The following is an 18,342-nucleotide window of genomic DNA, read 5'->3' as shown; positions in this document are numbered from 1 at the left end:
CAGAGAAAATTTGTTTTTGTGCAGCCGGGCAAATCATACCACATGTGAATAAATGTCTGACTGGGCTGCGTCCACAATTCGCTGAAATTCCTTGTAACCTTAAGCAGAGCAGTTGCTATACCAGGCTGTGATGCATCACAATAGAAAACTTTTTATGGTGTATATGTAGACATTTGTAAAAGCCATTGGATTTTCCAGTCTTCTAAGGAAGTAGACGTGTTCAATATAAACACAATGGTTTGAGGTCATCAACATCTTCTCTCCCCTCCCTTCAATGAAAGACATATTGTATAATAGTTTGGCTGAAATCTTTTATGGAACCATGAACATATTGCAATGAGCCCAAGTAAAAGCTTTCGATGTGTAGGAAGGATCTGCAGATGCTGGTCTCTACCCGAAATGTCACCTATTCCTTTTCTCCAGAGATGCTCCCTGATTCGCTGAGTTACTCCAGCATTTTGTGTCTATCTAAAAACGTTTGTTACTGTGCCATTCAAATGCATTTACCCTGAAAATCTGTGTCCAGCTAATGACATTCCTGGATTTAGCTTGTCACATATTTAGTTTTTAGCAGTCAGTTATCATGAATTCTAGTATATATTGTTGAAATTGTTGTAAATTTATTTGAAACATTTTATTGTTGGGTTCTGCTCCAAAAGTCACTAAGCTAACTCCAAATGATCTCTGCCTTTTGTCAGTGACAAAAATACACGAGGCTTTCTTTGATTGCAAGAAATGTGAAATTTAATAGAGTGCTATGAAAAACTTTAAGGTGAAGTAAGTTCAGCTAAATTAAAGTTTCCAGTTCTGCATTCTGTCCTTTTTTGGGAGGATCATAAAATGTAAATAGATTGCAAATTAAACCTTTCTTGTGCTTCGTGGGTGAATTGGTGCTCAGTTCATAGAACATTGTGACAAACTATCAGTAAGTACTTCGAGCTCAGACATAACATTGTTAGATGCTGATTAAAGTGCTGGACCAAGCCAACTGATATTTCTATTTCAATGGGCCCTGAAATTTGGCAAAGTGAATGTATTATTCTGTCATCAACCATGATTGAATGGCAGAGTAGACTTGATGGGCCAAATGGCCTGATTCTGCTCCTAGAACTTATGAACATAGGGCTTGAATTTAAGTCAAGGTATCAAAAGGACACACCAGCCAACAACTAATCTCACCAACAAATTATCTCGCATCTCTTTGGATGAGGATTAAATTTAAGAAATAAACAATTCATGAAGCAACAGGTTCATATTGTCCAACACAATTATTTTGACAGTAGTGTATTATGGGATTAAACTGCTGGAGCTCTCCTTGGGGAAACAATTAGCTGTATTTTTGGGTTATGGGAGGATGATGACAAAATGGGTTGTTGCTAAATTTTCAGTTATGGCTTATCAGTAATAAGTGCATGTAACAAAAGGACTAATAAATAGCATATCTTCTAAAGATGCCAACATTTTATCCACTGCACATTATAATTCACCATCTTTATTGCATTAAAATACTTAGATGGTGGGCTACTTTCAAAACCTAAACAAAGAAACTTCACTTAGGACATACATTCAGCTGCAGTTGGATTGAGGATGCAGTGGTTCAGAGCAGAAATAAAGCTGCAGCTAATACTGTTTGAGTTTTGGACCTATTAAAGTAAAGAATTTTGCAATTAAAGGCAAATTGTTAAGAATCTGTAAAGCATGAAAAACAACAAAACAAAACTTAAATCATTAATGGAATTTTATAGAATTTGAAAATGCTTGATTAAAGGGAAACTCCAATGGATAGATCTGTATGTACATCAGATCTTATCCAATTTCAATCGCCTTAATGTAGTCTTACATTGGAATTAAGTAAGAATTTTTACTTGCTGATGCTCGGCAAATTGATTTGACAATGCTCGGTTAATGGAAGGGAGATGGAAAGTTGTTGCCTGGTGATAAAGGTTACAGATGTTAAATGATCAACCTACGAACATCAGCCAGCAGTTAATGTGTTTTCTTAGTGTTTCCCTTTAACACCTGCAATTATGAAGCACATAATTACAATCATACTGATGCTTCAAACACAAATGTTTCATTATTAACATACAACCACATTGATGTAATTTTAAATATAGAGGAAGTAATATTGATATATTGTTTCCTCTGCAGAAAAGTTATCTTCTTCTGTGTCGAATCATAAAAACCGCAACCAGAAATGTGTTCCTTACATGAATGATGTAATCTTCAAACTCCCATAGGTTTGATGCCTTTTAACGTTTTTCATCTCCGCTGCTTAAACTCGCACAATTGGATCCTCCTCCTGCGTTGAATAACTTATTCCAGTGACTTGTGTATTTGGATCTTCATGTGTATGAGATAAACAGCAGCCTGGTTCTACATTGTCCAGGTTTTTTTTTATCATGGTCTATGCCAACTAGAAATATGGTCTATTTTCAAATCTTCAAGAAGAATGGAATAATATTAGCATCAGCAGTTTTCACTGGATAATTTACATTTGATTGTAGATACATTAGTCTTATGCACATATTGGCAGTAAAATAGAGATTTTCTTATTGGGTGAATTGAAACTGTTACTGTATTCATTGTCCTTGATGTTTCACCAAAGGTCATTCGAAGACAAGAATGATGGAGGTTTCATCTGTTGATTAACAAAATATAATGATATTGCATACAGTTTGACAATGCTGTATTTAGACAAGCTTCCAGCAGTTTGCTTAGCCTTTTACATCCCCTCTCCAAAAATTCAAAATCGAATTCAAACTCGTGCATCACCATTGCGTCAATTGGAGAGTAGTACCTGGTACCATTTGTGTGGAGCAAATTTACAGAAATAAATATTAGCCTAACTAATGATTCTTTGACGTAAGCAAGCAACATGAATCCCTTAAGAATGCAACAGATGGGTGGCAAATATTTTTTGGAATTGGACCTGTACACCACTAGCTCTCAACTCTGTGGAAGGTGATGCAAGAGAGGGAACAGTTCTGGAAATTATTAAATCACTCCTCTGCCAGCCTTGCAAATGCTGGAGCAACCAGCAGAGGGCAAGATCTCACCGTGTCACTAGGATTGGTTAGCACGCAACAAAAGCGTTTCATTGTATCGGTACCCGTGACAGTAAACTAAACTCAAAATAATAAAGTAAGGATTGTAATTTCTTGATTACAATTCTTGCATCAGTATCTGTTTGTTTAAATAATCACAAAAAAAAACGGCAAAATTGTCATCTCGCAGTTTTACCTCTGGGATGGTAATCAAGTTAGATGCACATGTTAGTGCACAGTATTTCTAAGGAAACTTTAAATCCCACAATCGAGTGTTGCTTTATCCGGTCCAGTGTTCTGGTTACTGGATATTGTAATTGTAAATTGAGTCATAGAGCATGAAAACAGGCCCTTTGGCCCAACCTGCCCATGCCAACCAAGATGCCCCATCTACTCTAGTATCACCTCTTAACCCTCTAAACATTTCCTATCCAAGTACCTGCCCAAATGCCTTTTAAATGTTGTTATAGTACTAACTCCTCTGGCAGCTTGCTCCATATACCCACCGCCATCTGAAAAGTTGCCACTCTGGTTTCTATTAAATCTGCCCTCTTACCTTAAACCTATGTCCTCTGGCTCTTGATTCCCCTTCTCTGGGTAAAATGCTCTGTGCATCTACCCTATCCCCTTCATGATCTTATACACCTCGATAAGATCACCCCTCAATCTCCTGCGCTCCAATGAATAAAGTCCTAGCCTGCCCAATTTCTCCCTATAACACAGGCCACCAACTTCTGCAACATCCTCGTAAATCTCTGCAGCCTTTCCAGCTTAACAAATTTCTTATAGCAGGATGACCAAAGCTGAACATAATACCCCAAATGTGGCCTCACCAATGTTTTGTACACCAATGTGCCTCAATCAGTCAGTTTCTGACCACTCTACCTGTGACACCACTTCCAAAGAATAATGTGCTTGCACTCCATGATCCCTCTGCTCTGTTCCCCAGAGCCCTGCCATTTATGAAGGTGTAAAGTTGAAAGTAATGGAATGAAGAATTTGTTATTTAAAAGTTTAGCAAGTTTCCAATTACCATCAAGTACAGGTGTTATTTGCAATGTTCCTTTGTTGCCATATTTTCAGGGAACTTTTAGTTTGATTTCTGGCCAATAAAAGCTTTTTTCAAGGGGTGGTAGCTTTGTATTCTTACAACATAACTGTGCTAAGTTGACATTTTACAGGAGAAATACTCGGCTGTGCAATCCCATTCAGTAGTCAAGAAACCAATGTTCTGTGGAGAATTAGTCCGATCAGTAACCGGAATGCTTTTGGAATAAGTTAGGAAATAATTGACTACCAGGTTAAATTCCCAAGCTGTGACAAGACCACTTGAAATATTAAAAGGTATTACAATCTTTTGCGGTGGGTGAGGAATGACAATTGGTAAAGGTAAGTTCCCTCATCCTAAGTGGGGTTTTTTTTTGCTAGTTAGAAAGAAAGAAATAGAATTAATGTGTTGGATTGTCGATTCTGCACAAGAACTGACTGAAATATTATCACTGCTGTCTTCATAGACTCTACCTGACCCGCTAAATGATTTTCATGATTTTTCACGATCTCCAGTTTGCAAGCCATGGAGTTATATTGCCCTTACTCTTTCACTGTCAAAACCTTGCAACGTGTACTGCATCACAATGCAATGATTCAATAGGGTGAAGACAATTAGTGATAGAATCATGGAGTGATACAGCATGGAAACAGGCCTTTCGGGCCAATTTTCCCACACCAGCCAACATGTCCCAGCTACACTAGTCTCACCTGCCCACATTGGGATCCATATCCCTCCAAACCTGTCCCATCCATGTACCTGTCCATCTGTTTCTTAAACGTTGGGATAGTCCCTGCATCAACTACCTCCTCCAGTTTGTTCCATACCCTCACCACCCTTTGTAAGAAAAAAGTTATCCCTCAGATTCCTATTAAATCTTTTCCCCTTCACCTTAAACCAATGTCCTCTCGTCTTCCATTCACCTTCTCTGGACAAGAGACTGTGCTTCTACAGAGCATTTTAAACACATCGATAAGATCAGCCTCCTGCGCTCCAAGGCATAGACCCAGCCTACTCAACCTCTCCCTATAGCTCAGACCCTCTAGTCCTGGCAACATCCACATAAATCTTCTCTCTACCCATTCCAGTTTGACAACAAACTGACAATAAATGTTGATAAGCATATTCCCAAGAATAAAATAAGATTGCATTTGTCTGTTGATCTGATTACAGAATTGCTGAAATGTAAAGAATATGATGGATAATAAGCAAAGTTGAAATGACTGTTAACTGTCACCGCGTTCATGGTTCAGTTTCCAATTACATTCTGGCAATCATAAAACTCAATACATGTTTACAAAGCATTACAATGAAGAAATGTAAGAACAGCAGAAGACCATGTGGCTCTTCATGACTTTTGGAAAACTTTATTCTTCAATCGTTTTTGGCATCAAATGGATCAGAGTAGTCTACTGTAATCCTAATTTGTATCTTAACCTTTAATATATGGATTGAGTCATGATCACTTGGTGGGAGAAAATCTAAAAGGAAAATACTGCTGATGTTGAAAATTTGAAATAAACAATAGACAATAGTTGCAGGAGTAGGCCATTCGGCCCTTCGAGCCAGCACCGCCATTCAATGTGATCATGGCTGATCATCCCCAATCAGTACCCTGTTCCTGCCTTTTCCCCATATCCCCTGACTCCGCTATCTTTAAGAGCCCTATTCAGCTCTCTCTTGAAAGCATCCAGAGAACCGGCCTCCACCGCCCTCTGAGGCAGAGAATTCCACAGACTCACCACTCTCTGTGAGAAAAAGTGTTTCCTCATCTCCGTTCTAAATGGCTTACCCCTTATTCTTAAACTGGCCCCTGGTTCTGGACTCCCCCAACATCGGAAACATGTTTCCTGCCTCCAGCGTGTCCAAACCCTTAAAAATCTTATATCCTTCTAAACTCCAGAGTGTTCAAGCCCAGCTGCTTCATTCTCTCAGCATATGACAGTCCCGCCATCCCTGGAATTAACATTGTAAACCTACGCTGCACTCCCTCAATAGCAAGAATGTCCTTCCTCAAATTAGGGGACCAAAACTGCACACAATACTCCAGTTGTGGTCTCACTAGGGCTCTGTACAACTGCAGAAGGATCTCTTTGCTCCTATACTCAACTCCTCGTGTTATAAAGGCCAACATACCATTCACTTTCTTCACTGCCTGCTGTATCTGCATGCTTACTTTCATAGACTGATGAACAAGGACCCCCAGATCCAACCGTACCTCCCCTTTTCCCAACTTGACACCATTTAGATAGTAATCTGCCTTCCTGTTTTTGCTACCAAAGTGGATAACCTCACATTTCTCCACATTAAACGTCATCTGCCATGCATCTGCCCACTTCCTCAACCTGTCCAAGTCACCCTGCATTCTCATAGCATCCTCCTCACAGTTCACACTGCCACCCAGCTTTGTGTCATCTGCAAATTTGCTAATGTTACTTTGAATCCCTTCATCCAAACAAAATTCCGCTGACAACCCTGATGATTTTCCTTTGCACCAGCACCAACGAAAGAACTTTAGAAACATAGAAATTAGGTGCAGGAGTAGGCCATTCGGCCCTTCGAGCTTGCACCGCCATTTAATATGATCATGGCTGATCATCCAACTCAGTATCCCGTACCTGCCTTCTCTCCATACCCTCTGATCCCCTTAGCCACAAGGGCCACATCTAACTCCCTCTTAAATATAGCCAATGAACTGGCCTCAACTACCCTCTGTGGCAGAGAGTTCCAGAGATTCACCACTCTCTGTGTGAAAAACGTTTTTCTCATCTCGGTTTTAAAGGATTTCCCCCTTATCCTTAAGCTGTGACCCCTTCTCCTGGACTTCCCCAACATCGGGAACAATCTTCCTGCATCTAGCCTGCCCAACCCCTTAAGAATTTTGTAAGTTTCTATAAGATCCCCTCTCAATCTCCTAAATTCTAGAGAGTATAAACCAAGTCTATCCAGTCTTTCTTCATAAGACAGTCCTGACATCCCAGGAATCAGTCTGGTGAACATTCTCTGCACACCCTCTATGGCAATAATGTCCTTCCTCAGATTTGGAGACCAAAACTGTACGCAATACTCCAGGTGTGGTCTCACCAAGACCCTGTACAACTGCAGTAGAACCTCCCTGCTCCTATACTCAAATCCTTTTGCTATGAAAGCTAACATACCATTCGCTTTCTTCACTGCCTGCTGCACCTGCATGCCTACTTTCAATGACTGGTGTACCATGACACCCAGGTCTCGCTGCATCTCCCCTTTTCCTAATCGGCCACCATTTAGATAATAGTCTGCTTTCCTGTTTTTGCCACCAAAATGGATAAAACATTGACCTATAACCTTAATTTTGTTCTCTTCCCGACAAGCATTGCCTGACCTCTTAACTATTTTTGGTATTTATTTGGCTTTACACCAAAGATTCACCAACAAAATACTTGTCTTCTCAGTCTTAAGCGGGCAACTCCTAATGCAGTGGCATTGGGTTCTAAATTTAGATCGGTTTGAACATCATGCAGCATGTACTTTGGCAAGCCCCTACAGAATCTTATTTTTCAATGAGATCACCTCTCGGTCTATTAATGTCCACATTTATAGACTAATATATGGCCCTCTACATAACTCTTTGGCAAGATTCAATACAAGAATATTTACGGAAACTAAAGAGTAATATTAAAAATTAAGCAACTAGAATTGAGTTTGATTTCCAGTTTTAAAAGTGATGTTCCATCTTTGTGGGTGTCCAAATGCTATAAAATTCTCAAAGATTTTCTCTCGTAGTTTATTCCAACAACATTTTCTAATGGTAGTTGTTCATAAAGTGATCATTAAGAATATAAGAAATAGGAACACGATCAGACCCAATGGAAAAAATGTAGAAGCAGGTGTAGGCTGTCTGCACCTTTAATCCTCTATCATTCATCAAGATCATTTCTGACCTGACTGTGCCATTTTTCTGCACTATTCCATATCCCTTGGGTATCTTAATATCCAGAAACCCCTCGGCCTTCTCAATAAACTCAGTAACTGCAACTCCACAGCTTCCTGAAGTAGAGAATTCAAGAGATTTACTACTCCTGAGTGAAGAAATCTCCCTCCACCCCACCACGTCTCTATCCTAAACAGCTTGCCCCTTATTCTGAGAATGTCCCTTGGTTCTTTACTCCTCAGCTGTGGGAGCAATTTCCCTCCAAACGTGAAGCCTCATAAGAATATCATAAGTTTCACTGAGCTCTCTTGCATTCCTAAACTAGGGATTACAAACCTGGGCAACTCAGCAGTTCGAAACATGACAAACCTGCCATTCCTGGAATCAGTCTATTGAAGCTACTTTGTCCTGCTTTGACCACGAGTAAATCTTTTTTTGAATAAGATGATCAAAATTGTGCATAATATTCCAGTTGTCCTAAAGAATGACCATAAGCCTTCCTTCCTTATCTATCCAAGTCTTATTACAATAATGGTTAATGTACTGTTTGCTTTTCAAATTGCTGGTTGAGCCTACATGTTGGTTTTAAATGACTTGAGTACAAGCACACCCAAGTCCCTTTGAAACATAGAAAATAGGTGCAGGAGTAGGCCATTCGGCCCTTCGAGCCTGCACCGCCATTCAATATGATCATGGCTGATCATCCAACTCAGTATCCTGTACCTGCCTTCTCTCCATACCCCCTGATCCCTTTAGCCACAAGGGCCACATCTAACTCCCTCTTAAATATAGCCAATGAACTGGCCTCAACTACCTTCTGTGGCAGAGAATTCCACAGATTCACCACTCTGTAAAAAATGATTTTCTCATCTCGGTCCTAAAAGACTTCCCCCTTATCCTTGAACTGTGACCCCTTGTTCTGGACTTCCCCAACATCGGGAATAATCTTCCTGCATCTAGCCTGTCCAACCCCTTAAGAATATTGTAAGTTTCTATAAGATCCTCCCTCAATCTTCTAAACTCTAGCGAGTACAAGCCGAGTCTATCCAGTCTTTCTTCATATGAAAGTCCTGCCATCTCAGGAATCAGTCTGGTGAACCTTCTCTGTACTTCCTCTATGGCAAGAATGTCTTTCCTCAGATTAGGAGACCAAAACTGTACGCAATACTCCAGGTGTGGTCTCACCAAGACCCTGTACAACTGCAGTAGAACCTCCCTGCTCTTATACTCAAATCCTTGAACACACGCACCATCCAATCTCCCATCTCAGGATATAAACTATCCATAGTTTATATCCTCACAGCTACCTCGACTGTACTTCCTCCCACCGGGTCTCTTGTAAGGATTCTATTCCTTTCAATTTCTCTTCCTCTTTTGCATCTGCTGCCTCATAGCGCCAGAGACCTCGGTTCAATCCCGACCTCAGGTGCTGTGCGTGTAGGCTTTGCATGTTCTGCCTGTTACCACATGGGTTTCCTCTGGGTGCTCTGATTTTCTCCCACATCCCAAAGATGTGCAGGATGTAGGTTATCTGCTCCTCTGTAACTTGCCCCTAATTTGTGAAAGTGGGATAACTTGGAACTAGTGTGAACGGGTGATTAATGGTTAGCATGAACTTGGTGACCAAAGGGCTGGTTTCTATGCTGTATCTCTAACCTAAATTAAACTACGATTCGTGATCATTGGCTCTTCAGAAAATCATAGCCATACAGCACAGAAACGCCCTTCAGCCTAACATCCATGCCAATCAAGATATCCCATCTAGGCAAATCCCTTTTGCCCACATTTAGCCCTATCCCTCTAAACCTTTCCTATTAATGTATCTATCCAAGTGGATTGTAAATGCTGTTACAGTACCTGCCTCGACTATCTCCTCTGGCAGCTCATTCCAAATCCCTCCACCATCAGTGAAAAATTTCCCCCTCAGGTTTCCAATAAATCTTTCCCCTCTCACCTTAAACCTAGTCCTCTGGTTCTTGATTCCCCTACTCTGAGTAAAAGACTCTGTACTTTTATATTCAATACCTTGACTGATGAACACATATGTACCAAAAGCTGTCTTTACCACCTTATCTACCGGTTTCACACTTGCGGCCCAATGAAAGTCCTAAAGCTGCATTATGACTTCCCGACTCCTATACTCCGTGCGCCAAACTATGAAAGCAAGCATACCATATGCCTTCTTTAACTCCCTTATCTACTTGTGTTGCCACTTTCAGCGAATTATGGACTTAGACCCAAAGATCCCTCCATAAAACAATGCTGGTAAGGGTCATGCCATTAATTGTATATTTGACTTGCATTTGACCTCCAAAGGTGCAACACTTCACACATGCTTGGATTAAACTCCATCTGCCATTTCTCTGCCTATTTTTGCAGCTGACCTGTTGCCATTGTATTATGTTCCTCACAGCCCATGACCACGGCAATCTTGGTAATATCTGCAAGCTTACTAACAAACCCATCTATGTTTACATCCAAATTATTTATGTGTATCACAAACAGCAGAGGTCCCAACGTAGATCCCTGAGGAACTCCACTGGTCTCTGACTTCCAGCCTGAATATTGTCCTTCCAGCACACTCTTCTGTCTTCTATCTGTAAACAGTTCCAAATCCATAAAACCAAGTCACTATTAAGCCGTATATCTTAATTTTCTGGATCAGCATACCATGGGCGACTTTATCAAATGCTTTACTAAAATGCATGTAGACACCATCCACCGCCCAACCCTCATTAATCACCTTTTCACAAAACAATGGTGCGACACGACCTGCCTTGTATAAAGCCATGCTAACTGTTCCTGATGGGAGTAAATTCTTCCAAATGGGATTAAATCCTATTCCAAAGAATGCTCTCCAATAGTTTCCCTACCAATGATATGAGGCTCACTGGCCTATAATTCTCACTGGCCTACTACTTCCCTCCGGAATCAAGATGCCCTTCCTAATCAAGAAACTATCAATCTCGGACTTAAAGTTACCCAATGTCTTGGCCCTGTCTGTGGCAATGAATTCCACAGATTCACCATCAGCTGGGGCTCCTGCAAATCTTCTCCAACTTCCTCCAGTGCCCTTATCATCCAGGCTTCCTTATGCCTTGCTCTTCATTCTAACAAGAATGTGTAGGCCCTGAATTCTCACTATCACACTTTTAATCACTACCCCAATCAACTTTAACAAGTTACTTTCTAATCACTTATTCTGCAATTATATGTGGCATATCAACCATGCTCCTACATCAGTTTGTATTACAGGCATTCATGCTGCCATTAGTTTTGTTTATGGAGTGAACTTAATTGATAATTTCTAAATGTGCTGAGATGAAAGAAACAAGTATTTTTTTCCATTGGAAGCAAATAAACTCTGTTGATGTTGTAACCATGAAACATTTAACAAAACGTTTGAATGGACATCCAGTTCAGTGAGACCTCTTCAGATAACATAAGATTACTCAATAGGTTGGTATCCATTCATTTGTAGCAACTGAACTTGCCTGGAAATAATTTTGCTTGAGAATCTAAGCAGCTGGATCAAAAGGTAACACTAACCAGGAATGTATATAAAAAAGATCCAGTTTGATGCAAATCAAATATCACTGTGGTTAAGTAAAGGCTGTTCATTTGGGGATCAGAGTTTTAATGAAGCTTAGATTGGTGTAATACACGCATATGCTATCTTCAAGTGTTCATGATTTCAATCCAGTTCTATGTAGACGATAAAAGTCTAAGTTTGTCACAAGTTGCATTCTTTCCGAGAGTACAGAATGGCATGATTATTTAATAGAAACAATGCCACATTGATGCAGTAGGTGGCATCCTACTCTAGTTCGGCCTGCAGTGTATTATTGACTGAAGATAGACACAAAAAGCTGGAGTAAATCAGCAGGACTGGCAGCATCTCTGGAGGGAAGGAATGGGTGACCTTTCGAGGCCCTTCTTCTGACTGAAAGTTACCGGAAAGAGAAATGAGAGATAGGCAACGATGTAGAGAGAGAAAGAACAATGAATGAAAAATATGCAAAAAAGTAATGATGATAAAGGAAACAGGTCATTGTTAGCTGTTGGGTGAAAACGAGAAGCTGGTGCGACTTGGGTGGGAGAGGGATAGAGAGAGGGAATGCCAGGGTTACTTGAAGTTAGAGAAATCAAAATTCACTGGGCTGTAAGCTACCCAGGCGTGTATTATTGACTAATGCTTTAATCTGCACCAGGTTTTCTCCTTCATGACTTGGAACCATTGAGATATGGGGCCTGAAATTTTTTTTTAGAAAGGTCTGTTTCTTCAACATGAACACTCCTCTGATGAGCTACATATTGTATTGCATTGTCTTTGACAAGTCAGCAAGAACAAGCTGGTGAGAAGGCATGTAGCAGCTCCTGGCCTGGGGTGATGACTGGTGCTGTCCACACCAGAAAATTGTATTGAGTAGATAGTGACATTGATTAATTTATCTGTGATGTGTTTCTTGTTTTGGGCTATTGGTCCATTGTTTTCCCTCAGACAGTCTGTCTGCTTTTAGTCAACAGCTCAGTCGGCCTCCTTCTGCCCGGATGCACTGAGCAAACTTTCTAGTGAGAAGCCATTTTGAGGGTAGAACACCATCTTTGGGTATGTCACTTTGTCCACGGGTGGGGCAGCAAAGGAGGATCACAGGGAAGGCGATTCCACCAGTACCAACATTACCAGAATTTACAAGATGGTGCCCAACCCGGGCGACTATTTGTGTGCGAGCCACAGAAGGAGATCTACAAACTCGTATTACAATCGCTCCACACTCTTAAATCTCTATTCCTACAGCAACATTTCTTACTTTAACTATGATCTGTACACTGTAAATGGATCAACTGTAATCATGTATTGTCTTTCTGCTGACAAAAGCTTTTCATTGTACCTCGGTACACATGACAATAAACTAAATTGGAAGTGATACCAATAGAAACACTGGAAAATAAGGTCATATACAGTGTGAAATGTTCTGACAATGTTCTGACAATTCATAATCACACTATGTTCAGGACAGTGTGCTGTGACTGACCTACATCTTGTATTTTCTAAATGGCGCACCTTGGAAATGCTGGAAGCAGGGAATGCAATGTCCTACAACATCCACATTTGTCATGAGAAGAGGAAGGGACAAGGAATTTTATTGGACTACCTTGTCATCTTTAAATAGCCTGGCCTTGCATGTAGAATATCGTATAGCATCCTCTTGAATAAAGTAATCCATATTGTTGTTCTGGCTGAATTATTTCAGAAGAAGTTGTATGGTTCATGCCTTAGCTTTTTTGTTTTATACTAGAATAATTTTCTCTGTATCAATGCCCTAAAAATGGGAATCCCATTCGAAAACAAACACTGGATTGGTGATATTTTCTTGGGAGACCTTGATGGTCACATACCCTTTATAGCTGGGTGCATAGAGAACTTAGAGCAGTACAGGAAAGAAACAGTTGCTTGTGGCTTCCCGTTGAAGAGTTTCCACCTGCATTCACTCTTTATTACTGTTAAAAGTTCAAAACATTTTCAGTTCTGAATTCTGCCTTCCATGGTCAGACTTCATATTCAATTAGTTGTACACTTGTTATGTGCTATACTTGTGACGTATAACAGTTGGGATATTGGTGGTGTGGACATTTGAGGCCCGGAAGATTGTGATTATTAAGTGAAGGAACCACAGATTTTACACAAGCTGTATGGTTTAAGGTGAGAGGTGAAAGATTTAATAGGAACCTGAGGGGGCAACTTTTTAACGCAGAGGGTGGCGTGCATATGGAACCAGCTGCCAGAGGAGATAGTTGAGGCAGGTACTATAACAACATTTAAAAGGCAGTTGGACAGCTACATGGATAGGAAATGTTTAAAAGGTTATGGGTCTAATGAGGGCAGGTGGGACGAGTGTAGATGGGGTATCTTGCTCGCTCTGGGAGAGTTGGTCTGAAGGGCTGCTTCCCATGCTCTATGTCCAGAGCTTCATCATTTTGATGACCCTGGGCCAAAAATGATTTGAGCAATTTGTGCAGGATGAAGAATGGACAAAATATTAAATAACCTATTAATACTAATAATCGCTTGTTATTGCCCTATTATTTGCTGATGCATTGTGCATACTTGGTTTTTACCTTGAGGAAGGTACCTTCATTGCTCCTCTTCTTCTATCTCTGTTCCATTCTGCAGTGGTTCGCATTCCTCTTCTGTCTTGGCACATCTGCTGGGCTTCTCATTTTCCCACTTGGCAAAGCCCCTACTCTTCCCGCCTTTCGACTTCATTTTTGGGAAGGTGTGTGATCCCGAGTCGCCTCCGGCCCATCCGCTCTCCTGCCACAGGGGCTCCGTCTGTGTGGCTTGGCTGGCTGTGGCCCTTTGTAAACGCACTGAAATCTTCTGGGCCGAGCCAGTCATTAATGTGATCGTCCTGCCGTCGATGGCATGGTTACTGGCGCTCTGTGGGAAGTTGAACATCACTCCATCTTCAGCTGCAAAGGAGAGCATGGTTTAAATTGTGAGAAAAAAATCATCAAAATCAAGCTGAAGAATTAAAGATTAAGATAGCATAGAACCGGATTCAAAATTTTGAAAACCAGGAAAAGCAAACACATTTATTAATCCTAACCTGGAAGATAATAGGTCAAAATAAAAAATGATTAAGTGGGAGAAAACTGGCACACCCACTGGCAACAGATGTGCTGCCAGATTAAACATCATGTAGTTCAAGAACACTGCATTGAGAATGCAACCCAGCCTTTCAGAAACAAGTCATTCCTGACTACAAAAGAGCTGTGTAACCATGAGGCAAACATCACATTATGTTTCAAAACAGCAAGACATTTCAAATGAATTGATGTGATTGAAGGAAAAGCACATGTTGTTTTACTGCAGGGGGCCTTTGTCGAGCTGGACTTGAGGACCCACCAAGGTGAAGGAAAACCACTGGTTAAACGGTGCACACAGATAATGCAATGGTAGGAAGTGCTGATTTAGAGCACAGAACATAGGCCAGTGCAGCGCTAGGATGGCCCTTTGGCCCACAATATCTGTGAACACGATGCCAAGACCATCACTTATCTACCTGCTCCTAATCCATATCCATCCATTCCCTGCATATCCATGTACCTATCCAAGAGTCTCTCAAATGCCACTAACATATCAGCATCAGCCACCACCCTCGGCAGAGCGTTCCAGGCATTCACCACCCTTTATGTAAAACGCTTGCCACGCACATCTGCTTTATAATTTGCGCCTCTCACCTTAAAACTATGTCATCTAGTATTTGATTTTTTCCATCCTGAGGAAAATATTCTAACAATCTACCCTATTCCATAAGGTCTCCCCACAACCTCCGGCGTTTACCAGAGAAAACAATCCAAGCCTGTCCAACCTTTGCCTGTAGCTAATTCCCCATATCCAGGCATCTTTCTGGTAAACCTCTTCTGTACCCTTTACAATGCCTCCAAATCCTTCCAGTAATGGGGCAATCGGAACTGCACGCAATACTCCAAATATGTTTACACCCTTCTCCAAATGCGTTCCAATGCAAGTCCTATAAAGCTGCATCATGACCTCCTGACTATGAAAACAAGCATACCATATGCCTCCTTTACCACTTTATCTACTTGTGTTGCCACTTTCAGCAGGTTATGGACTTAGACCCCAAGATCCCTCCGTAAAACAATGCTGTAAAAAGGTCATACCATTAAATATATATCTTCCCCTTATATTTGACCTCCAAAACGCAACACTTCACATATGCTTGTATCTGCCATTTCTGTGCCTATTTAAGCAGCTGACCTGTTAGCATTGTTCCTCACAGCCCATGATCATGGCAATCTTGGTATTATCTGCAAGCTTACTAACAAACCCATCTATGTTTACATCCAAATTATTTATGTGTATCACAAACAGCAGAGGTCCCAACGTAGATCCCTGAGGAACTCCACTGGTCTCTGACTCCCAGCCTGAATATTGTCCTTCCAGCACACTCTTCTGTCTTCTATCTGTAAACCCATAAAACCAAATCCATAAAACCAAGTCACTATTAAGCCGTATATCTTAATCTTCTGGATCAGCCTACCATGGGCGACTTTATCAAATGCCTTACTAAATGCATGTAGACAACATCCACAGCCCTCCCCTCTTTAATCGCCTTGGTCACCTTTTCACAAAACTCACATCAAGTTGGTGAGAAACGACCTGCCATATATAAAGCCATGCTGACTGTCCCTGATTAACCCATTATCTTCCAAATGGGAATAAATTCTATCCCAAAGAATCCTCTTCAATAGTTTCCCTACCCGTAACATGAGGCTTACCGGCCTGTTACTCTCTGGATTCTTACTACTTCCCTCCCGAATCAAGATGCCCTTCCTAATCAAGAAACTATCAATCTCCGACTTAAAGTTACCCAATGTCTTGGCCTGCACAGTTGATCGTGGCAATGAATTCCACAGATTCACCATCCTCTGGCCAAATAAATTCTTCCTCATCTCCATTTTGAAGGTATGTTCTTGTATTCCAAGGTTGTGCCTTCTAGTTCTAAACTCTCCCATTACTGGAAACAGCCTTTCCATGTCCACTCTATACAGGCTTTTCATTATCCTGTAAGTTTCAATGAGATCCCCCATCATGCTTCTAAACTCCAGCAACTACAGGCCCAGAGCCCTCATACATTAACCCAATTATCCCTGGGATCACCTAGTAAACCTCCTCTGGACCCTCTCCAGCGACAATGCATCCTTCAGTAGACAAAAGTGCTGGAGAAACTCAGCGGGTGCAGCAGCATCTATGGAGCGAAGGAAATAGGCAACGTTTCAGGCCAAAACCCTTCTTCAGACTGAATAATTCAGACCGATAATGTCCACCATAATCCTCAGTCTGAAGAAGGGTTTTGGCCCGAAACGTTGCCTATTTCCTTCGCTCCATAGATGCTGCTGCACCCGCTGAGTTTCTCCAGCACTTTTGTCTACCTTCGATTTTCCAGCATCTGCAGTTCCTTCTTAAACGCAATGCATCCTTCCTCAGATATGGGACCCCAAAACTGCTCACAATATTCAAAATGTGGCCTCACATTATAAAGGCCTGATAAAGCCTCAACATTAAATCCTAGTTTTTTTATTCTAGTCCCCTCGAATGCTAGCATTGTATTTGCCTTCCTTATTGCTGACTCAACCTGCAAATCAACCCTGTGGAAATCCTGCACCAACACTCCCAAGTCTCTTTGCACCTTCGATTTCTGAATCCTCTCCCTATTTAGAATATCTGGAGTATTAGCCCAGTTGTTTATGATCAAATCTCTGGAATGGGACATGAATCTATAACCTTCTGAGTGAAAAGGCGCGTTCACTGCCATTGAACTATGCCTGCCACCTAAAAATGCTCATCCATTAATCAGAGTGATTGACATTAGTGACAATGCTAACATGATTATGACTCTCTCTTATATCAGTGGTACCAGTCATTAATTCAAACACTTTTTAATAACAGGCAGATGAATGCACATTCTCATGTTGCCAAAAGCCTTAAACACTTAATAACTGCATCATTTCACAAAGTGAAGGTGTATTTTCCACTGGGGAGAGGAAGAGAAAAGGGAATAAAACACGTGTGCATTCTCAAGTCAACAATGTTCCATGGATCACATCAGTTGTGCCTACCATTTGCACAGGAGAGGATTGCCGGACTGTTGGGCAGGGAGCCGTGGCTCTGTGAAGATGGTGAAGAACTCTCCAGAGAGGTACTCTTTCGCAGTTTCCGACATGCTAACACCAGCAGGTCTTTGCATTGCTTATGGCAGTTGACACCACAATCTGTTAAACAAGGAAGTAAAAGTGAGACAATATGAGTGTCAGCATCTCTGAGCACTACAAAGTTGATATAACAGATATAACCGATAATGTCCACCATAATCCACCACTGCTACCCAACTTCACAGTATCAAGCATAATTAAAAGTCTCCCACCAATGCAACATAACTTTACACTCAGTGTCATGCAGCACAGAAACAGGCCTTTCAATCCAACTTGTCTGCTAACTAAATTGCCCCATCTAAGATAATCCCATTTACCTATGTTTGGCCCATATCCCTCTGAACATTCCCCACCATGTACCTGTTCAATGTCTATTAAATGTAATTATTGTACCTGACTCACTATTACATTTGGAAACTTGTTCACGCCACCCTCTAAGTGAAACAGTTGTATACACACCACCCTCTAAATGAAACAGTTGTATACACACCACCCTCTAAATGAAACTGTTGCCACTCAGGTTCCTATTAAACCTTTTTTTGGCACGGTGGCACAGTGGTAGAGGTGCTTGCTTACAGCACTTGCAGCGCCAG

At 41.1% G+C, this 18,342-nt stretch overlaps 1 protein-coding gene across 2 annotated transcripts in view; it reads right to left on the bottom strand.

The window, feature by feature from the left end:
* Nucleotides 1-721: 721 nt before the first annotated feature.
* Nucleotides 722-18,342, bottom strand: part of rasgrp3 (RAS guanyl releasing protein 3) — a 118,144-nt gene continuing 100,523 nt past the window's right edge. For both annotated transcript variants that reach the window (XM_033025825.1, XM_033025824.1), the window contains exons 15-17: nt 17,657-17,809; nt 14,129-14,482; nt 722-2,641 (exon numbers count right to left, since the gene is read on the bottom strand). In XM_033025825.1, the coding sequence (XP_032881716.1) occupies nt 14,145-14,482; nt 17,657-17,809 (491 nt within the window). In that variant the 3' untranslated portion in view covers nt 722-2,641; nt 14,129-14,144. The remainder of the gene's footprint in view (nt 2,642-14,128; nt 14,483-17,656; nt 17,810-18,342) is intronic.

The sequence above is a fragment of the Amblyraja radiata genome, chromosome 8 (genome assembly GCF_010909765.2).
Source record: "Amblyraja radiata isolate CabotCenter1 chromosome 8, sAmbRad1.1.pri, whole genome shotgun sequence".
Lineage (NCBI taxonomy): Eukaryota > Metazoa > Chordata > Chondrichthyes > Rajiformes > Rajidae > Amblyraja > Amblyraja radiata.
Note: the sequence above shows the minus strand (reverse complement) of the source record. Positions and strands in the feature narration are given on the sequence as shown.